The 24,073-nt window shown below is 42.5% G+C and overlaps 1 protein-coding gene across 1 annotated transcript in view; it reads right to left on the reverse strand.

Moving 5' to 3' along the window:
* Positions 1 to 22,698, reverse strand: part of LOC309808834 (forkhead-associated domain-containing protein 1-like) — a gene marked incomplete at both ends in the record, with an annotated part of 100,346 nt that extends 77,648 nt beyond the window's left edge. Inside the window, 2 exons of the mRNA XM_082629407.1 lie at positions 3,129 to 3,335; positions 22,606 to 22,698. Coding sequence (XP_082485533.1) covers positions 3,129 to 3,335; positions 22,606 to 22,698 — 300 coding nt within the window. The remainder of the gene's footprint in view (positions 1 to 3,128; positions 3,336 to 22,605) is intronic.
* Positions 22,699 to 24,073: the final 1,375 nt, after the last annotated feature.

A 24,073-nucleotide genomic window follows, 5' to 3' on the forward strand; every position in this document is an offset into this window, starting at 1 on the left:
AGAGCAGGTGAATTGCTTAGCACAGTGCTGTTCACGTCAGTGATTCCTCCTGCTGCTCTCCTGGTTTCTCTTCTTACAAAGCATCTTCTTCCGTCTTATCTACTCAAGGTTAGAGGTCGTCATCACTGTTTCCCACAATTATATAAGAAGCACCTTGTAAAATAAAGTCCCCATTCCATAGTTGTACACCCGTGTGCATAACAAACTTACTCAAAATGGCCAAAAGGTGGAAGCAACCCAAGTGGCCATGGATGGATGAGCAGATAAACAAAATGTGGTGAATCCATACAATGAAATATTCAACTGGAATGAACCATGAGGATATCATACTAAGTGAAATAAGATGATCGCAAAAGGACAAACAATGTAAGATTCCATTTATATGAGGAACCTAGAATAGTCCAATTCACAGACACAGCATGGTGGGAGGGGAGGAAGGAAGCAGGGGGTTTGATTTGATGGGCTTAGAGTTTCAGTTTGGGAAGATGAACAAAGTTCTGATGATGGATGGGGATGATGGCTGCACAACAGTGTGAATAGATTTAATGCCACTGTGAACTGTACACTTAAACATGGTTAAGATGGTAAATTTTATGTGTATTTTACCATAATTTTGAAAATTAAAAGTTAAAAACAAACCCCAAAATGAAATACCTCCAAGGTTTCTCCGAGGTTTGGGGTGATAGAAATGGATGAAAGTGTTCTGAAAGCAGGTTGTGGTGATGGCTGCACAACTCCATCAATATATTCAAATTGATTGAATTGGACACTTCAAATGGGTGAAGTTTCTGTTATGTAAATTGTACTTCAGTGAAGCTGTTAAGAGCAAGCAAGCAAACAAACACATGCTGTGATCCGGAGGAAACTTTGGAGGATGAAGGAGCTGTTCACTGTCTTGATTGTGGCTATGGTTTCACAGGTGTACCCATATGTCAAAGCCCATCCACTTACAGACTTGAAACATGTGCCGTTTATGGCATGTCAATTATGTCTCAAGAAAGCTGTGTTTTAAAAAGGCAGAACAGTATTCCATATATAAACAAACTCCTTATAATATATTAAACTCCTTATAATATATTAAACAATATAATTAATTAAACAATGCCTCCTTTGGATGGAAATTTAGGTTTCAAATTTTATGCCCCTATCAATAATATTTCAATAAATATCTTTGTAGGAAAAAAAAAGAAAAAAATGCAGATATTATTTGCTGCTCCCCTATTCTTCTGCCCACAGGCAAGCCACAGAGTCAGAATTTCCCAGGGAGGGGGCCTGGGAACCTGTAATTTTACTGAACATTCCTGAAAATTTCTTGGAATCAGACATGTTGGGGCACATTGAATCAAACTTCATGAACTTGGATTTTCAGGCTTGGGAGTGTGAAATCCCCTTTTCTTTGATCCCTAAAAATTTCTGTAAGTGTTCCATACAAATGATTCTAAATTTCGGTTTCCCTCCTATTGGCGGTGCATCAGAATCATCAGGGAGCTTGTGAGAATGCATATTCCCAGGCCCTGCTCCCAGGGAGGATGTGTATGGTTGCCAGATTTCGCATAAATAAAGAAATGAATAAATCAATATATAATAAACTATAGGGTGTCCGTTAAATCTGAATTTCAGATAAACACCAAATAATTATTTTAGCATAAGTGGTTCCTTGCAATAGTTGGGCCACACCTGCACATAACAATGATTTGTTGCTTCTCTGAAATTCAGATTTAACTGCGTGTCCTGTATTTCATCTGGGAATCCTAAGTATGAGTCCTCAGGCCTGGGGTGAAGCCCACATCTGCACTGTGGGTCTGCTCCCCACGTGCTTCTGACGAGGGGGATCCTTAGAACCCATGTTGAGAACCCCTGATCAGGTCAACACCTTCTATGTCAGGAGCCCCTCCTCAGGGCGGCCAGTGGATCCCAGTGCATCCCACAAGTGAGCACACTTTAATGTTGGCCCAAGGAGGAAAGGGGGCTGAGAAGCAGCAGGACAAAACTGTCCCAGGTTTTCAAAGCCAAACGTGGTGGATGCGGTGTCACGGGCCCTGCAGCCTGAGGGACGGTGCTGATCTTCTCTGAGTGAGTATTTAGGGCTGCCTAGGGGACCCACACCCCAGGGTTCTGTCTAGATTCTCTAAACTTTATTTATTTATACCCAGCCTCGTCCCCGAAAGGACTTTAAGCCTCGGAGGTCTCACTCCATGCAGCGTTCTTGGTGCTGGGGAGTGAGGTTAACACGCCGTCTCTCTGGGACACACACGACAGGTATTAATTGTGTGCTCACCACGAATGGATATTATTCTGGGAGTTTTACAGTTAGAACCATCTCATTTAGCCCTCGAGATAAGCCTGCAAGGTCATTGCTGTCGTTGGCCCCATTTTGTAGATGAGGAAACCGAGGTTCCGAGGGGTCCAATGGCTTGTGCAAGAGCGCACCGAGTAGGCCAGTGGCAGAGCTGGGGTTCTGACCCAGGACTGTGTTGCTAACCAGCCCCCATCCTGCCTCCCTACTGAACCAGATACTTCTGGTGACTGAGCTTTGCTGGGCGAATTTTGGCTTACGTTCCGCTTAACCTGGGGCCATACCTTAGGTCCTGATCCCGGGAACATTTCTGATACGGTGTGATAACAGCTGGCAGGCCTTGAGTGTCTACTCTGGCCAGAGACTTTGACTTTTTATACATAGATACTCTCTCAACGCCCTGCACCGCTGAGAAGACCAAGACCCAGGCACGCAGAGAAGCCTGGCCGAGGTCGCAAAGCTAGGAAGTTGCAGAGCACTGATCTACCTAAAAAGGAAGCATCCATCTCTGCATCTTCAAAAGCACACACCTGCTTTCCACCTCCCCTCGCCAAGCTTCACTTTTCAGGAAAACGCTCTCGCTCTGGGCTGGTCGCTAGGCAACCCTTGCATGTAATTCCACGAAATGCCCAGAAGAGGGCGCGAGGACTCGCTCTCCCCGGGCACCCACGCGATGGGGCTGAACTTCGCAGAATCGCGAAAGGAAGAGTGACGCGCTCCAGACGAACTCCACCTGTGGCCGTACCCGAGCCCTAGGCTGCACGGAAGGTGACACAACACGGCACCTCTGCACCCCGCCCTCCCCCCCCGCCCCCGCAGGGCCTGGACTCACCGAGGCTGGGTTTTCGATGACCAGTTCGTAGGTCAGCCCTCTGGACCCAAACCTCAGGATGTCTCCGGGTAGGAGCTTCACAGCCACGTTCTGAATGTGGCACTCATTGACGAACGTGCCGTTGCAGGAATTGAAGTCGTGGAGAACAAAGCTGCTTTCGGCCTCATTATATTCAATGAGTGCGTGATGGTTGTCGACGTCTGCAGACTGAAATGCAGAAGGGGGACAGTCAGAGCCAGGAATAACAGGAATAACAAGGAATAACTAGTGCCACTGACACTGGGGGCCCCAATGTGCTAACCACTTCATCTGGCTGGACAGTCACTGCAATCCTCATTTTAAGAGGAGGATGCTGAGGGTCAGAGAGGTTAAGTGACTTGCCTAAGGCCACACAGCTAGTGAGTGGAGGGTCACCAGACCCTGACAGCAGACCCAGAATAGATGCCCAGTTTTGGGGTAGGGCGTCAGGCAACACAGAGGCAAGAGGTAACTCGGGGGGAATTGGCCAGGAATTGGCCACTTGATAGTTCTCTGATCCCATGCCAGTATCCTTTTGGTTGTCCCGAGTGGCAAGACAGCAGAAATGGCCCAACACAAACCAGAAAGGTCAGTTGGCAAGTGACAACTGTCCATTTACTGCAAGTGTTAAAGTTAAGGGGAGGTTTTGTCATAATTGTTGTTTGTTCTATTCATTTTTAAAATAACATGTTTTTTGTAATAATGCAGAAAATGAGAACTAGAGAAAAACACAAAGAAGACATTAAAATCACTTAGACTCCCGTCCCCCAGAGGCAGGCACCGAGAACACGGTGGTTCACATCCTTCCAGTCTTTTCTCTATGCTTACAATCTTTTTAAAAAGTTTAAACACAATTGAGCTCACACCACAAAACATAGTTTTATAACTACCTTTTAAAAGCCTTGGTGTACAATGAAGGTTTTTCCCATGTGTTTAATTATTACTGTTGCTTCTTAAAAGCTAATCAGAATTTATCTAACCAAAGATGATCTATTTTTCAATAGGGGCCCTGGTGTGACCACATTTCCCTCAAAAGAGAGAGACCCCAGACAGTGATTTGTCAGTGGCGTCAGAAACCTCCTGTGTAACCACTTTAATAAGAAGAATGAGTAAAACTCGGCACCAAGGAGGAAATATCACATCCCCCCCTGGCCCCGGCGCCCTAGACTATGGGCTGCAGGGCACGTGCGAAGTCCTCTGTCTTCTCAGGACACTGCCTATGAGCCATCCACTCCAGCCTGAGACTTTGCAAATATTTTCTAAGTCACTCTTCTCAGAGTGCCTCATCCAACTTTCATAGAGAGTACTTGGACTTAGAAATCTATACTGATGTCCCACAATATAATTATAACCAATAGCTTATATTAATAATAGCTTATAGTATATGAATAGATAATAATATAACTGCATATATTAGTAGAATATATTAATGACACATTATGTGTAATTACACAAATGCCAGGAAATTTGCTAAGTGCTTTACTGCATTATCCCGTTTCATCTTCACAATAATTCAAAGGGATAGTTCCTCATTTAAAAAAAATTTAATTTTTTATTGAAGTCTAGTTGATTTACAATGTTGTGTTAGTTTCAGGTGTACAGCAAAGTGATTCAGTTATACATATATATAATATCTATTCTTTTTCAGATTCTTTTCTATCACAGGTTACTGCAAGATATTGAATATAGTTCCCTGTGCTGTACAGTAGGTCCGATAGTTACTCATTTCTTAGATGAGGAAACTGAGGCATAGAACGATTACGTGTGCCCACAGTCAGCCACTTTGACTCGCTTGGCTTGTTCCCAGGTTTGCCTGATTCAAATGACTGTGCCTTTACCCACTTTTCAAATTCCTACCAAACACTTTGGCACTTAAAATACTGAAACACAAGAAGAAAGCAGGAGTAGCTCTATTAATTTCAGGCAGAGCCAACTTCAGAGGAAGGAAAGTTATCAGGGATAAAGAGAGGCGATACATAGTGATGAAGGGGTCGATTCTCCAAGCAGACATAACAGTCCTTCATTGTATGTACCCAACAATAGAGCATCAAAGTATGGAAGGCAAAAACTGATAGGACTGCAAGGAGAAGCAGATGAATCCATCATGGTAGCTGGAGACCTCAACAGCCCTGGGTCAGTGACGGGCAGACCCACCAGGCAGAAAATTAGGAAGAATGAAGTTGAACTGAATAGCACTATCATCATCTGGATCTAACTGGCAACCACACAGCTTCATCCCACAGCAACAAAACACACATCTTTCTCAAGCTCCCATGGAACATTCATGAAGCAGACCACATTCCAGGCCACAAAATATACCTCAACAAATGTAAAAGAATAGAAATTATGCAAAGTACGTTTTCAGAACACAGTGGAATTAGGCTAGAAACCAATACCAGAAAGACAGCTGGAAAATCCCCAAATATTTGGAGATTAAACAACACACCTCTAAATAACAGATGGGTCAAGGAGGGAGTCTCATGGGAAATAAAAATTTATCTTGAGCTAAATGAAAATGAAAATACAACCTATGAAAATTTGCAAGATGCAGTGAAAGCAGTGCTTGGAGGGAAGTTTATGGCATTGAAGGCATACATTTGAAAAGATCTAAGCTTCCACCTTATGAAACTAGAGAAAGAAGAGCAATATAAGCCTACCACAAGCACAAGAAAAGAAGCAATGAATGAAATAAAAAGCAGGAAAACAAGAGAGAAAAGTCAGCAAAATAAAGAGCTTTTTTTTTTTTTTTGTAAAGATCAATAAAATTGACAAACCTCTAGCAGGATAACCAAGAAAAAAAGAGAGAAGATACAAATTACTCAAATCAGAAATGAAAGCGATGGCATCACTACTGATCTCATGGACACTGAAGGGATAATAAAGGAATATTATGAATAATTCTATGCCCACAGATTTTATAACTTAATGAAGTGGACCATTTCCTTGAAAGACACAATCTACTGAAAGTCACACAAGGAGAAATAAATACTCTGAATAGACTCATATCTAGTAAAGAATTTGAATCAATAATGAATAACCTTCCAAAATGGAAAGCACCAGGCCTGGATGGGTTCACTGGTCAATTCTATCAAACATTAAGGAAAGAATGATATCAGTTCTAAATAATCTCTTCCAGAAAATAGAAGAAGAGAGAACACTTCCCAGCTCATTCTGTGAGGCCAAGCTTATTCTAATAGCAAAACCAGATAAAGATATTGCAAAACAGGAAAATTGCAGACCAATACCTCCCATGAACATAGATGCAAAATCCTCAACAAAATATTAGCAAATTGAATCCAGTGATGTATAAAAAGACTTCTACACCACAGTCAAGTGGGATTTATTCCAGGTATGCAAGGCTGGTTCAACATTTGGAAATCAATTAATGTAATCCATCACATCAACAGCGTAGAGAAGAGAAATCGCATTATCATAACAGTAGATGCAAAAAGAGCATTTGACAAAATTAAACACCATCCATGATAAACTAACAAACCACCGAACCACCACAACAACTCTGGGCAAATTAGGGATGGAGGGGAACTTCCTCAACCTGATAAAGTACATCTATAAAAACCCTAAAGCTAACGTCATATTTAATGGTGAGAAACTAGAAACTTTCCAATTAAGATCAGGAATAAGGTGAAGATGTCCCCTTTCACCACTCATTTTCAACATTGTACTGTATGTCCTAGCTAATGCAACAAGGCAAGAAAAGAGAATAAAAGATAGATTGGGAAGGAAAAAGAAATCTTCTTTGGTGAGGTGTTTGTTCAGATCTTTTGCCCATTTTGCAGATGGCATGATTGTCTATGCAGAAAATCCCAAAGAACCGACAGAAAGCCCTCCTGGAACTAATGAGCAATTGTACCCAGGTTGCAGAATACATGATTAATATACAAAAGTCAATTGCTTTCCTATATACCAACAATGAACAAGTGGAATATGAAATTAAAAACACAACACCATTTACATTTGCACCAAAAAAAAAAAAAAAATGAAGTGCTTAGGAATAAATCTAACAAAATACTTAGCTATATGAAGAGGTATATGAAGAAAACTACAAAATGTTGATGAAAGAAATCAAAGTAGTCTAAATAAATGAAGAGATATTTCATGTTTATTTGAAATTCCTTAATGATGTATGATGTTTAACATCTTTTCATATGCTGATTTGACATCTGTAGATTTTCTTTGGTGAGGTGTCTGTTGAGCTCTTTTGCCCATTTTTAAGTTGGGTTGTTTGGTTTCTTATTGTTGACATTTAAGACTCATTTATATTGTTTATTTATTTATTTTATTGAAATGTAGTCGATTTACAATGTTGTATTAATTTCTGCTGTACAGCAAAGTGATTCAGTTATACATATATATACATTCTTTTTAAAATATTCTTTTCCATTATGGTTTATCACAGGATATTGAATATAGTTCCCTGTGCTCTACAGTAGGACCTTGTTGTTTCTCCATCCTGGATGTAACAGCTCACATCTGCTAACCTCAACCCCCCACTCCATCTCTCCCTCAACCCCCTCCCCCTTGGCAACCACAGTCTGTTCTCTATATCCATGAAGACTCATTTAGTTTGGATACATGCTTACAGCATCTTTCTTCATAACTGCCAAAAACTGGAAGCAACCAAGATGTCCTTTAAAAGGTAAATGGATAGACAAATTGTGGTACATCCATACAATGAAATACTAGTGATAAAAATAAATGAGTTATCAAATAACAAAAAAGACATGGAGGAATCTTAAATGCATATTGCTTAGTGAAAGAACCTAGTTTGAAAAGGTTACATACCGTATGATTCCAACTGTATGAAATTCTGGAAAAAGTAAAACTATAAGGAGAGTAAAAGATCAGTGCTTGCCAGGGGCACAGGGGCTCTGGGGCTCAGAAGGAAGAGGAGGGGCACAGGGGATTTCAGGGCAGTGAAAATATTTTTTATGATACTGTAATGGTGGATACTTGTCACTATACATTTGTCAAAAGGAAAGAACGTACAACGCAAAGAGTGAACCCTAATGTAAACTATGGACTTAGTTAATAATAGCATATCAATATTGGTTCATCAGTTGTAACAAATGTACCGCACTAATGCATGATGTTAATAATAGGGGAAACTGTGTGTATTGGAGGGGTGGATATATGGGAACTCTCTGTATTCTCTGCTAAAATTCCTGTAAACCTAAAACTGTTCAAAAAAATAAAGTATTTAAAAAAATGAAAACACATTAGTTCTTTGGAAAATGTCACCCACATCATCTTCATCACCATTGCCATTGATCTTTGTGTCCTTTGAACCTTTGATAACCCATGAATGAGAGAAATTCTGTGTGTTACATTTTGTTTGTCTCTTGCCAGGCTTCACTGCTTTCAGTTCCTCAAAAACTGTCAAGCCATTATTAAGAAATCAAAGCAAGCAGGAAGTTTTAAATGACTCCACAAATTTGGGTGAGCCTCTACCACATGTTAGGCCAGGAGACAGCTTCCTAGTTTGGCCCTATAATATCACTCGCTCCCTTTACTTGGAAAATTGCTAAATGCTGCTACTGGACAGACGCCCTGCTGCTAATACAGACTGACTCTCTAAGCCCCAGCCTACTGAGCTGTCCAACTATGAGATGAACTGTTATTTATTTATTATTATTTTTATTATTATCCTTATCATCCTCTAACATATTTTGAGGGCTTCCTGTGAACTGGGCCCTGCTGAAGCATTTTGTGTGCATTTTTATCATTTAATCTGCATGACAGCCCTAAACAGGGACTCTATTATTATCTCCATCTTAGAGATGAAGAAGCTGAGACTCAAAAGGTGAAGTGAGAGGACAGCATTACCTTGATACCAAACCCAGACAAAGACACTACAAGAAAACTACAGACCAATATCTCTTATGAACACTGATACCACAATCCTCAACAAAATAGGAGGAAACCGAATTCAACAGCACATTAAAAGGATCATACACTATGACCAAGTGGGATTTATTCTTGGAATGCAGACTTGATGGTTCAACATATGAAAATTAATCCACGTAATACATCACATTAACAGAAAGAAGGAAAAAAATGGTCATCTCGATTGATGTACAAAAAGCATTTGACAAAATGCAACACTCTTTCATGATAAAAGCACTCAACAAACAGGGAATAGAGGGAAATTACCTCAACATAATAAAGGTCAAATATGAAAGGCCCACAGTTAGCATCATACTCAAAGGTGAAAGACTGAAAGCTTTTCCTCTAATTTCAAGAATAAGATAAGGATACCTGCTCTTGCCACTTCTATTCAACAAAGTACTGGAAGTCCTAGCCAGAGCAATTAGGCAAGAAAAAGAAATAAAGGCATCCAAATTCGAAAGGAAGAAGTAAAATTATCTCTGTTCACAGGCAACATGATCTTACATGTACAAAATCCTAAAGAGTCCATGAAAAACCACAACCCTCTTAGAACTAAAAAATAACATTCACTAGCAAAATCGTAGGACACAAAATCAACACACAAACATCAGTTGTGTTTCTATATGCTCACAATGAACAATCTGAAAAGGAAGTTAAGAAAATAATTTCATTTATGATAGCATCAAAAAGAATAACATATTTTGGGATAAATTTAACCAAGGTGGTAAAAGATGTGTACACTGAAAACTACCAAGTGCTGCTGAAAGAAATTAAAGACACAAATAAATGGAAAGACACCCTGTATTCGTGGGTTGGAAGACTTAATATTGTGAAGATGTCATTACTACACAGCAGGATCTACAGATTCAAAATCCCAACAGCAGTTTTGGCAGAAATAGAAAAATCCATCCTAAAATTCATATGGAATCTCAGTGGGCCCCAAATAGCCAAAAGAATCTTGAGAAAGAAAAGCAAAGTTGGAGGTCTCACACTTTCTGATTTCAAAACTTACTGCATACAAAGGTACAGTAATCAAAACAGTGTGATACTGACATAAGGTCAGGCACATAGGCCAATAGAATAGAATAGAGAGCACAGAAATAAAACTTTGCATATATGGTCCAATGATTTTTGACAAGGGTGCCAAGATTATTCAATGGGGAAAGAACAGTATTTTCAACAAATGATGCTGGGAAAGACTGCAAAAGAATTAAGTTGAACTCTTACCTTACACCATGTATAAAAATTAACTCAAAGTGGATCAAAGACTTAAACAGAGTCTAAAACTATAAAACTTTTAGAGGAAAGCACAGGAGGAAAGCTTTATGACATTGGATTTGGCAATGCATTTTGGGATATGATACCAAAAGCATAGGCAGCAAAAGTAAAAATAGATAAATTCAACTATATCAAAAATTAAAACTTCTGTGAATCAAAGGACACAATAAACAGGGTGAAAGGCCATCTAGAGAATGGGAGAAAATAGTTGCAAATCACAAATCTGAAAAAGGGTTAATATGAAGAATATATAGAGAACTATAACTCAACAACAACAACAAAAAAGAACCCCCAAATAACTTGATCAAATATGGGCATAGAACTGGAATAGACATTTCTCCAAAGAAGATATATAAATGTCCAACAAGCATATAAAAAGATGCTCAACATTACTAGTCATTAGGGAAATGCAAATCAAAACCACAGTGAGATACCACCTCATACCCATTAGGATGGCTACTATCAAAAACAAACAAACAGCAACAGAAAATAACAAGTGTTGGCAAGGATGTAGAGTAGGGGAACACTTATGCACTGCTGAGAATGTAAAATGGTGCAGCTGATAGGAAAAACAGTAGAGCGGCTTCTCAAACAATTTAGAATAAAATTATCATATGATCCAGCAAGTCCACTTCTGGGTATATACCCCGAAGAATTGAAAGCAGGAACTTAAAGAGTTATTTGTACACTCATGTTTATAGTAGCATTATTCACAATTGCCAAAAGGTGGAAGCCACCCAAGTGCCCACTGACCGATGATTGGATAAGCAAAATGTGGTCCATCCATACAGTGGAATATTATTCAGTGTAGGAGGAAGGAAATTCTGACACATGCTACAACATGGATGAACCGTGAGGACATGATGTGAAATAAGTGTCACAAAAAAGCAAATTTTGTATGATTCCACTATGTGAGGTACATAAAGTAGTCAAGCTCATTGAAACAAAATAGAACGGGGGTTGCCAGGAGCTGGGGAAGGGGAAACGGGGAATTGTTCTTTAATGGGTACAGTTTCAGTTTTGCAAGATGAAAAATTCTGAGGCTGGTTGCACAACAATGTGAATAACTTACAACTACTGATCTGTACACTTAAAAGTGGTTAAGACGGTAAACTTTATAGGTATTTTACCACGATTTAAAAAATGGCTAAGATGAAGGGACTCACTCAACATCAGGATGCTGGCCCAGGGCAATGTCAGGGTTTGAACCCAAGTCTAATTCCAAAACTTGTACCTTTGATTTGTACCCTGTGATTTTCAGAGTAGAGAGTGATTTAATAATGAGAGAGGAGACAGGCAGGACCTAATATAGAAAACAAGTGCATTTTTTAAGGCTCCTGCATTGAAAATGTCTTTAAAAAGTATATAGTGAGTCCATAAAATATTGAGACGTTTAAACTTCTATTAACAATGACCATCTGCTCTGACGACCCCTGTGCTTTAAGGAAGCCTCCTCGGGAAGCTGACTTAGTTATGACATTGCCCTGAGGTTCACTGACATTGTCGCTGAGGTTCGACGTGTACCTGGAACCGTCCTTTGGAGCTAGGTTTCAACCTTGCATCACCTGGCACTGGGAAGCCCCATCTCAGACCATAACCTCCCACTCCCGGCCTTCCTTATCCTCTGTCTCGTCCTCTCCTTGAGTCACGTAGCCTTTGCTCCCTGTTTGCTCCCTATGGGTAATGCCCTACGCTCACCCAGCCTGGGCCCTGCTCAAGCTCACCAGCTCCTTCAAGTCCATCCCGGCCCCCAAACCCTCCTGCCACCCTCACACTTCTGTCCTGAGGCTGGCCCAGTGCCCTTTGGGCCCCCCAGCCAGCAGGTCCCTGCTCTCAGGCTTTTCATTCTACTTTGACAACAGCCTCCTAGGTCTTCACCTCCTGCACCTGCCAGCATTCTCCGTCTGCTTCTCCCGACCCTCCTCCATCCCTTTACACGGTGCCCTCTGCCCAGCAGGCCCACCTGTGCGGCTACATCCATGGGCTGATGGGCTCCTTGTCTCTGGTTTCTTGTTGGGTTTGGCCAATGGGGGGTTAGAGATCAGAGCAGGGAGGAGAGAGGTTGGGGTACTTACTCCCCTGGCTTCCTTTCTGTGGGGCCACACAGCTTCCCTCAGAGGGACTCTACCCAGCCCCCGGGGTCTCCGGGACCCAGGAAATGCCCCTGCCCCTCACCCCTCAGCTCTGGGGGTGGGAACAGTCCTCACTCATACTAGCTCTGGGCCCTGCACTATCCTTTGTGGTTTCTCTGAGCCCTGCCCACTCCCTATGGAGTCCCTTCAGGAAACTCCTCTCCATCACTCCACACCCCTGTGAATGTGCCTTTAGCTCCCTGCCAGGACCTGGACTTCCCAGGCATGGAGAAGCTCCTAGATGGGACCTTCAAGACTTCTCCTAGCTGCCAAGGGCCTCCGGGTGGTCCTGCCTTCATCCCACCCTGGTCTGGTCCCTCTCCTCAACCATCTCCTCTTCTGCATCCTCACCTTGACAGTATAACTTCCGTCTAACCTGTGAACGTGCTCACCACCCCCTCGGCCTGGAAACACCGCCCCTTCCCCCTTCCTTTCCTTTATTGTCAAATGGCTTCAAGAGGGTCCTCTCCCACTGGGTCCTCAACCCACTGCCATTGCCCTCGGGGGCCTCCTCGGGCTCTCGGCCTCCCTGTGACATGTGACACAGTTGTCAGAGAGAGGCACGTGGCCTGGTGGTTCAGGGGTTGGGGGAGCAGGGCAACGTGGTGGTTATTAGACTGGGCTCGAGTCCAGCTCTCCTACTTCCTAGCAGGGTGACCTTGGGCAAGTGATACCTCAGCTTCCTCATCTGTAAGGTAACAAAAGGACAGTCTTATAAGCTACTGCTGACGTATAAATGATATAATACATACTAAAGCACTTACAAGAGAACATAGGGCAAATGGGAAATGTTCTCTATTATGAGCAAGAGGATGGGCTCTGGAGTTAGAAAGCCTTGAGTTCAAGTCCCACCTCTGCTATCTTCCAGCTGTGCAGCCTGGGGCACGGTTCTTTGCTTCTCTTTGGTTGCTCCCTGAGCAGCAAAAATGAGTTTGATAAGCTGGGCTTCGTAGGATTGACAAAAGGTACTGCTTGGTGACATGTTCAAAGGAGTGGGATAACATTTTTGAAATTAACTTGTGTGTGTGTGTTTGTGTGTGTGTGTGTGTGTGTTTTATCTATTTCTTTTAACCTTTTGGTTCTAGGCTATCCCATCCCCCAGCCCCATCCCCCCACTGCCTCCAGAAAGGGATGTAGTGCAGAAATAGTAAAAAAAAAAAAAATGGGGTTTTCAAAAGAATAAGGATATGAGGAAACGGCCAGGCGCTGGTGAGACGACGGGTCTGGGATTGGAAGGAAAGAAGAAGCTTCTCTGCTTCCCCGTCAGCTGGATCCTTCCTTCCCGGTCTCCCCGGGAGAGCCCTGTGGACCGGCAAGGCCTCAGGAGAGGCTGGTCCTGAAATCAGACTGCCCGAGCGTGGTGCCCAGTGCCCCAGCCTCCCTCTGTGACCTCAGGCAGGATACTCAGCCTATCTGTGCCTCAACGCCCTCATCTGTAAAGTGGGGCAAACAACATTAACCTCCTAAGGATGAAATGAGTTAATACACTCGAGAGTGAAAAGAACAGTACCTGGCACAAAGCAAGCTGTCTCTGTGATGAATACCCTCAGCCTGGCAGCAGCTCTCTGGCTCCCTCACCTCTCTGACTGCTTCCAGGTCTCCACGCCGGGCTCCTCTCCCCTCAGATGTCCGTTTCCTCCGCACTCTGTCCATGGGCTGGGGCCACTGTGCCACCCCCTCGATTCGCAGGTGTGTATTTCCAACCCCTGGTTCATCTCCAGACCCCAAACTGCCTGGCTGCTTCCGGGATGTTGAGGTGCTCACTCAACCAGTCCTGCTTCCTCCCCTCTTGGTAACGGTATTATCACCTGCCAGCTCATCCAGCCATCTTTCTCCGTGGCCTGTGGCATTGATCCTACTGATTCTTCCAGAAAGCTCTCAGACCAGTCCCAAAGCAACGGTCCAGTCAGGTGGTAGTATTAATGTGGTGGGCAGAATTGTCTCCCAAAGATGCCCATGCCCTGATCCCCAGAACCTGGGAATATGCTCCATGACGTGGCCAAAGGGTCTGTGACGATGTCAAGGTTACTAATCAGTGCTCTTAAAAGAGGGAGACTAAGGACTTCCCTGGTGTTGCAGTGGTTAAGAATCCGCCTGCCAATGCAAGAGACACGGGTTCGAGCCCTGGTCCAGGAAGATCCCACATGCCATGGAGCAACGAAGCCCGTGTGCCACAACTACCGAGCCTGCGCTCCAGAGCCCACGAGCCACAACTACTGAGCCCATGTGCCACAACTACTGAATCCGCGTGCCTAGAGCCTGTGCTCCACAACAAGAGAAGCCACTGCAATGAGAAGCCCGTGCACCGCAACAAAGAGTAACCCTCGCTCGCTGCAACTAGAGAAAGCCTGTGCTCAGCAACGAAGACCAAACCCAGCCAAAAACTTTTTAAAAATTTTTTAAAAAGTGGGAGACTATCCTGGGTCATCCAGGTGGGACTAATTGAACTCCACCAGTCCTTATAAGCAGAGAACTTACTCTGGCTGGATTGGAGAGATAAGTGGTGTTTCTTGCTGGGCCCCCACTTAACAGCCCCAATGCTCCTCTTCCTGGGAAAGCACCAGGTCAACATTTCCTCTTTACCCAAATCCCCCCCTAGATGGCACCACCTCAGTCTGTTGCATGAATGAGGATCACAAGAACATTCATCTCACATTTCACTGACAACCCCCATTCTCCATTCCACAGGGTGGAATTTCCCTAGCTTAGTCAATTATCTTGTTATCTCAGTTAACTGAGAATTTCCAATTTAGATATTAGATGTTCCCAAAGCTAAATTTACACTCAAAAAGTGAAGCTTCTGTTTTTAGAAGCTTGAGTCAGCTCAGTCTGAAACTCAGCCCCACCTCCCCCGTCTAGCTGTGTGATTTGGGCCAGTTCCTTAACCTTTCTGAGTCCCATGTCCATGTCATCAAATGAGGATAATAATGATAATAGTAGTTCTCACCCGCACAGGATTTGTTTTGTGGATATAATTCTATAAATATATATACAGAACATACATAGATGATGTATAAAGCCATGTGAGATACAGTAAGTAGTCCAGAAATGTATGCTGTAGCTCTTTGTATTATGTATGCTATTCAAAAGATTATGATCTTTCTTTCATCTCACATCCATCAGAATGGCTAGTATATAAAAAAAAAGGGAAATAACAAGTGTTGGTTAGGACTCAGGGAAAGTGGAACCCTTGTGCCCTGTTGTGAGAATGTAACTTGATGCAGCCACTATGGAAAACAGCATGGCAGTTCCTCAAACAATTAAACATAAAATTATCATATGATCCAGCAAGTCTACTTTTGGGTATATATCCCAAAGAACTGAAAGCAGGGGCTTGAAGAGATATTTATACACCCATGTTCATAGCATTGTTTGCAACAGCCAAAAGGTGGAAACAACCCAAGTGTCCATCAGTAGATGAATGAATAAACAAAATGTGGTGAATCCACACAATGGAATATTATTCAGCCTTAAAAAAGGAAGGAAATTCGGACACATGCTACAGCATGGATGAACATGGACATTATACTCAGTGAAAGGATATTATACTCAGTGAAAGAAGCCAGTCATGAAAAGATAAATACTGTTATGATTCTACTTATATGAGATACCCAGAGTAGCCAAGGTCATAGAGACAGAAAGCAGAACGGTGGTTGCTGGGGGCTGGGATGGGGGGACAAGGGGAGTTGTTGTTTCATGGGTGCAGTTTCAGTTCTGCAAGATTCAAAGAGTTCTGGAGATGGATGGGGGTGATGGCTGCACAACAGTGTGAATATATTTAATGCCACTGAACTGCACACTTAATAAAAGTGGTTAAGATGGTAAATTTTATGTTATGCATATCTTACCACAATAAAAAAAATGAGAAAAATGAGATCACGATCTAGCCCTTTCCTCTGAACTTTTTCCTCTTGGAAGCCCTCCATCTGCTGGTGAGAAACTAGTCCCATCAATTGCTGTGCTGGGTACTGAGCAATGAAATCAGCCGCCAGTTCCCAAACAGGGGACAAAACAGTCCCTGAGGACTGGTGAGACCAGACAGGTGAACCCCCAGAGCAAGGAGCACTTGGGGAGAAGCCAGGGGTGAGGTGGGGGTGAGGGGGGAGGATGGGAGCACGACCCAGGCAGGAGGACAAGCGCGATGCAGATGGGGAGCCAGCAAGTGCACCCTCCCAGGCCTGTTTCATTCCGTGGATTTCCCCACAGAGAGTCCACCTGTCACCTTCTGTCTCAAAATGCAGGTGTTCGCTTAGAATAAGAGAAATGTGAGTTGAAATGACACAGGTACCATACTTCACCCCGTAGATCAGTGAAGATCCAATGGGGGGTCAGCACCCTAGGCTGGGGAGGGAGTGGGAGACGGGCGTCCACTGCTGGCAGGACAGCACATCCGGAAACCTCTGGTGGACAATTTGGCCATGCCCATCAGAGTTACAGCTGTATGTGTCCTTTGACAGAGCAGACATACCTGCACGTCCGTGAAATGATGCAAATAATAGGAGAATCCCAACAGCCTTGTTTAATAATAATAAACAAGATTATGGTGTAGGCTCTGGTTCTTTTCTGAGAGGGAGCCCAGAACTGGCAGGGGCCAGGAAAAGGGACGAGAGTCATCCGGCTGGATGGGATCTGGGGTGTGTGTATGAGATCAGTCTGGCTTCACGACCCTCAGATCCCACGCTAGAAGGGCTGACACAGGCTGGAGAGATGGCTCCACCCATGAGAAAGGAGATGGCTGGCAGGACACTGATCACCGAGGGTGAGGGGTGGACACCAGCATTTCATCCCCCTGTCATGTCTGTTCTTTCTTTTTCTCTTCCATCTCCACCCTCGTAGCTGCAGCCCTGCACTGACTTGGGCTGTCCTAGAGCTCAGTCTTCTAGGGATCCTGGGACTTCCCCAGGGTGGGACTGGGGGAGTCCCTGGGGAGGGGTAGGGTCAGTCAGCCCTTCATTGTTTACCCTTCGCTTCTCTTTTCCTCAAAACAAAGTTTATTGAAAGAATACACACACACACACACACACACACACACACACAAGCAGGAGTTCTGCTGATCAAGAACGGAGAGGGAGGGAGCACTGATGGTGGGGTTCTCAAAGTGTGGTCCTGGAGCCAACTCCAGGGGACTCCATTCCCCCCACCTGAACCTGGGGAGCATATAAATGTGAAGATTCCTGGGCCTTACCCCAAACCCACTGGGTCAGAATGACTAGGAGTTCATGTTGAACAACCACTCTTAAACATGTGGAAAATCCAACAACCACTGGCTTTGGTGTTTCTTCATTCTGGAAGAACTGAGTCCCTTTCTCAGCACAGTTTAAATAACAGCCACATCCAACTCTAAAGATTACAGTTTACAAGGCACATCAAATCATATAAATTATAACTTGCAAGGTTTAGCTGTGAAATGAGCAAGGCTGAGGCTTTTGAGCCATGTAAAATGGGAGAGGGGAGATTGTGAATAGAGCTCCTGATGGCTCGCCTGCACACAGCAGCCGGGATGTTCACTGGCAGGTCTCCCCCTTGTTTACAATCCTTCAAGCCTTCTTCCCACTGCTTTTCAGATAAAGATCAAAACCCTTATGGTGACATGAAGGAGGCCGACTTGTCCCTTAGCCCTCCTCCTTCCCACTGTGACTTCTGGACGCCCTGGTTTTCTCTCAGTCCCTTGGGTTCACAATATGCTCTTCCACCCCAGGGCCCTTGCACATGCCATTCCCTTCTCCTTTTGTCTAGTTAAGTCCTCCTTGTCTTCCATATTCCTTTCCTTTACAGCCCCAATGTTGGAATGGAATTAGTCACACCTTTGTGGGATCATTTGACTTATTTCTCTCTCTCCTGGCAGCTTCCTGATGGCAGGGACCATGTCCAGTTCTGACATCACTGTACCCCTAGACTAGGCTCGGTGCTGAGGCTCTGGGTAAATACTGTGCAATGAATGAGTGATAGCAACAGTTATCACTGTTGACTATAAACAGTTCTCACTAGCCTGGCTATAAACAGGCTTCCTATTGCCTTAGGGAACCAAACTCCTTACAGGATATAGAAAAAAGTCTGGAGGGTAAAACCCTGCAAATATCAATATTGATTTTTCCCTGAGCCAAATGATTACAAGTGACTTTTATTTTCTTCCTTATATTTTCCTTTCTCCCAATTTTTAAAAACAAGAAGCATATAACTACCTTCCATTATCGGAAAGAGTAAATGATGTCAAAATACTACGATACCAATAGTCAAAACAACATGTCAGCCTTGCTGATGAGTAGAAATCTTTAGAAGCATGACTGCCTATTCTTTAGGATTGATCCAAGCAAATAAAACAATCTTTTTTATTTGCTAGATGTAACCTCTGGGTAAATGCAATGATGACTTTTTAGTAATATAAATCCCTGAATTTTTTTTTTTTTTTTTTTTTTTTTTCGGTACGCGGGCCTCTCACTGTTGTGGCCTCTCCCGTTGCAGAGCTCAGGCTCCGGACACGCTGGCTCAGCGGCCATGGCTCACGGGCCCAGCCGCTCCGCGGCATGTGGGATATTCCCGGACCGGGCACGAACCCACGTCCCTTGCATCGGCAGGCGGACTCTCAACCACTTCGCCACCAGGGAAGCCTAGTGACGTATTTCTTAAGCTAAGTCCGAGGAGCAGTAAGCAGTGAATTATTTATATACAATGAATGCAACTCAATTTCTGTCTAGTTAATAACTGTCCTCATTAGTTCCCTTTTCCAAATGGCTTATTAATGTCAGTGGATCCTCATCTCAACCCTGTGCACCTCTGAGGATTCTTCTCAGTCTCTGTTTTATGAGACCATAATAATGATCATTGTGTCATTCACTGAGCACCACATGCCAGGCTCTTTATATGCATTTCTCACTTAATCCTCAGAATAACCCTGTGAGGTAAGAGGTTTACAGACAGGGAAAAGGAGCTCAGAGTGATTAAGTAATTTGGTTGAAGTCACTCAGCCACAAAGTAGCCTAATGAGATTCAAACCCAGGTCTGTCTATCTCCAAAGCCTGTGCTTTTAAAAATTACTACAGTTTTCTAATATCATCGGCCGGTTCAAAACAGAGATCTCTGTCTCTACTTTAGCCAGACAGGAAATAAAACTACCCCAAATCTATGCCTTGTTAGGATAAAGAAGAAACTACAGTTCTTCTTCTTCTTCTTTTTCCTCCCACTTTGCACACTGAACAGATGTTCTGTGTCCTTGAAGGGAGACCATATCATGGAGGAGAATCTCACGGGGAGGTTCATGGAGTTATCTTTAAACCTGTTGCGTTTACAATAAACATTCTCAGAAAACTAGGAATAAAGGGGGAAATTTCTCACTTGGTAAGAACATGTATAAATACCCTACAGCTAACCTCGTACTTAACGGTTAAAGACTGACTTTTTTCCCCTAAGGTCAGGAACAAGTGAATATAAGGATTTATACACTGCTCTTGTTCAGCAGAGTCCTGGAAGTCTTAACCAGGGAAATAAAGCAAGGAAAAGAAGATTCAAGGCATTCACATCTCCTTTTCTGAAAGGAGAAATAAAATTGTTCTTATTTGCAGATGACATGATTGTTTATGTATAAAATCCCAAGAAATCTACAAAAGCCCTTATATAAGAAAGTGCAGTTAAGGTTCCAAGATACCAAGAAGCATACAAAAATCAACTGTATTTCTATATACTGTCAATTAACATGTGGACACCAAAATTAAAAATATAATACCATTTACAATCACTCAAAAAAAAAAAAGAGAGATATACTTAAGTGTAAATCTAACAAAACATGTTCAGGACTGGTATGCTGAAAACTACAAAACACTCATGAGAGACACTGAATAAATGGAGAAATATACCATGATCATGAATTGGAAGACAATGTAGGTGTATATCAATTATTCTCACATTGTTATATACGATTAAACACAATTCCAATCAAAATTACAGCATGATATTTTGTATATACAGACAGGCTTACACTAAAATGTAAATGGAAAGGCAAAGGAACTAGAATAGGTTAAAAATTTTTTTTAAAGAAAAGTGGGAGGAATCACTCTACCTGATTTAAGACTTACATAGCGACAGTAATCAAGGCTATCTCATAATGGTAGATCCATTATGACAAATAGATCCATGAAACATAATAGGGAACTAAGAAGTAGCCCCCATAGAAAGTATGGCCAGATTATTTTTGACAAACTTGCAAAAGCAATTCAATGGAGAAAGGATAGTCTTTTCAACAAATGGTTCTGGAACAACTAAATATCCACATGGAAGAAAAATGAACTTTGACCTAAATCTCACATCATAAACGACAGTGAACCCAAAATGGTTCATAGATTTAAACATAAAACTATAAAACACTTAGAAGAAAACATAAGAGAAAATCCTCAGGGCCAGGGACCTTGTGGCATGTTCTTAGACATGACACTAAAAGCATGATCTATAAAAGAAAAAATAACTACCTGGACTTCATCAAAAGTTAAAGCTTTTGCTCTGTGAAATACTCTGCTAAGAGAATGAAAAGACAAGCTACGGATGGGAGAAAATATTTGCAAACCATCTATCTGACAAGGGACTCATATCTAAAATACATAAAGAATTCTCAAAACTCAATGGTAAAAAAATTAACAATTCGATTAGAGACACTTAAAAGATATGAAGAGATATTTCACTGAAGAGGATATGCAGAAGGCAAACACGTACATGAAAAGACATTTAACATCACTATCGATTTGGGAAATGCAAGTTAAGACTATGATGAGATACCAGTAACTAAAACAGCTAAAATGAAAAACAGTGTTTATGCTAATTGCTGGTGAGGATGTGTCTCATACATTGCTGGTGGAAATGAAAAATGGTACAGCCATGCTGGATAAGCCTGGCAGTTTCTTTACAAACCGAATCTATATAAACACATATGTTAATCCATGCAATCATACTCCTGAGCATTTATCACAGAGAAATAAAAACTTATGTTCACACAAAAACCTGTATACAAATGTTTATAGTACATTTATTTGTAATAGCCCCAAATGGAAACAAAATGTCCTTCAAAAAGTGAATGGTTAAACATAGGTGATACGTCCATACCGTGGACTATTACTCAGCAATAAAAGAACAAGCTAATAACCTAAATGGATGTCAAGGGCATTACAATGACTAAAAAAAAAAAAAAAAACAATCGCAAAGGTCATAGATAAATGATGAAAATTATAGAGACGGAGAACAGATTAGTGCTTTTCGGAGCGTGGGGACGATGGTGGGAGGAGGAATTGTGACTATAAAAGGAGCATCACAAGGGACATCTCTGATGATGGAATACTCCTATATCCTGAGGGCCACACCCAAATCCACACGTGGTAAAATGGCACAGGACTCCACACATGCTTCGTGCCATTCTCTCTACCATTTGTGCATCTATAATTATTTCAAAATAAAGTTTAAAAAACTCTGTTGAGTGAAGTCTGACAGTGGTCTGCCTTTCACAGTCCTAAAGGGATTCCATTGCATTTCTCTTTCTGCTTCAATATTTTAATCCCTTTCAAAATGTTAAAAGGCTCAAAGCCACTGTTTTTATAATTCCTTACTTACAATTTCTTCCAACTTCCTTGGCTGTCAATGAGCTGGGACTGTGGACCAAGCCACAGCTAATTCAGAGAATGGAATGAAATGAAGTGAGAGAGCGCTGAGGCCACGCCCAGGGCTTACCCTGATTTACTACTTGGAGGTACGGGGGCGGGGGAGGCCTCTGAGGGGCCCGTAGTCTCCAGAAGCTCTGGAAAGGGCGAGAGGCCATTGCTCAAGCTGGGCCCTTCAGGTGGCCGTGGCTGCCACACGCGGAGCAGGTGAAGGTCAAGCATCAGCTCTACGCCCACCTTCCAAACCGCGCCATCAGGGTGGGACACTGCACACACAGTCAGCAAAGGACACAGGGCCCATCGCACTTTGCACTGTGCTCATTCTTACCACATGTGCCAGGGAGACCCAGCACATGCCGGGATTGGTTATTGGTGGCACACCGAGGAAGGCTGGGACTGTTAGCCAGAGGCTGTGCTTTACAAGAGACTGGAGTCCACAGAACAGTAAAGACTTTTGGTGGTGTGAGGGGTAGGGAGGGTCGGGGACTGGCTAGGAAGAGGTCTTACCTCTAAAACAAGGTCTGAATTTTCATGCCTTCCAATCGTAGTGCTTTTATTCAGGACAAAATAGCCTTCTGCACTCTTTAGATAGGCTTTCATATTCTCTGCTTTCCCTATAAAAGGTTTTCAGAAAACAATTTTGTTAGAAAAATACAGTCCTCTAATTATTCAATGTCATATTTAGAATGAATGGAATACACCATAATGTCCACAGGAGAAGTCAGCAGAGGTAGGAGTGGATAGCTGGATTTAACAATGATCACAATGATAATTCCACACATTTTTAAGACTGTCCTTTTAACAGTGATATCCGGCATAGATGAGCTTGCTTCTGATCACAAGAGGACATCCTTTATGTAATTCAGAGCACAAACAAGCAATAGCAAAAAACAAAACAAAACAAAAAAAACAAATCTGAATTCCACTGATAACCACTCTCCACCTCCCATTAAGCTTAGTTTGGGGTTAGTTATCTGACAGAATCAAGTACTCAGTGTTACTAACCCACCACTTACTAGCTCTGTGACTCTGGGTGATTTACTTATTCTCTCTTTATGCCTCTGTTTCCTCATCTGTAAAATGGGGCTAATAATACTCTGTATCCCAAAGAGTTTTGTGAGGATTAAATGTGAAGCATCTAGAATGGTGATTGCTACACTAAACACCCATTTGTCCTACTGTGATTGTGACTGTTATTAATCTTGGGCTTCTGAACTTTGACTCAAGAAACCCCAACTTCTACAGAGCTTCTTAAAGTGTGGAAGAGTCAGTCATCAAGGAAATGGGCATTAGAAGATACTTTCTTTTTAAGTCACCGCATTCCTTCATATATTTAGGTTGAAAAGAAATGATTTCCAAAGACAAAATATCAAGATTATAGCTTGGCTGTACGGTCAAGACTCTGTACGTATCTTTTCCTGGCATTTTATTAGGAAAATGTCAAACACACAGAAAAGTTGAAAGAAGTGGATGGTGAACTTCTATAGAACCACCACCCAGATTCTACAATCAACATTTTGCTCTATTTGCTTTATCACATATCTACCCATCTATACATTTTATATTTTAATGCATTTCAAAGTAAATCCTATACATGGTTTTAAAATTTATTTATTAATTTTTGGCTGTGTTGGGTCTTCGTTTCTGCGCGAGGGCTTTCCCTAGGTGTGGCAAGCGGGGGCCACTCTTCATCGCGGTGCGCGGGCCTCTCACTATCGCGGCCTCTCTTGTTGTGGAGCACAGGCTCCAGATGCGCAGGCTCAGTAGTTGTGGCTCACGGGCCTAGTTGCTCCGTGGCACGTGGGATCTTCCCAGACCTGGGCTCGAACCCATGTGCCCTGTATTAGCAGGCAGATTCTCAACCACTGCGCCACCAGGGAAGCCCTATACATGTTTTTTATTATTTATTTATTTATTTATTTATTTATTTTAATTTTTTTTTTTTTTTTTTGCGTTACGCGGGCCTCTCACTGTT

Source organism: Mesoplodon mirus (assembly GCF_964341445.2).
Source record: "Mesoplodon mirus genome assembly, chromosome: 7".
Lineage (NCBI taxonomy): Eukaryota > Metazoa > Chordata > Mammalia > Artiodactyla > Ziphiidae > Mesoplodon > Mesoplodon mirus.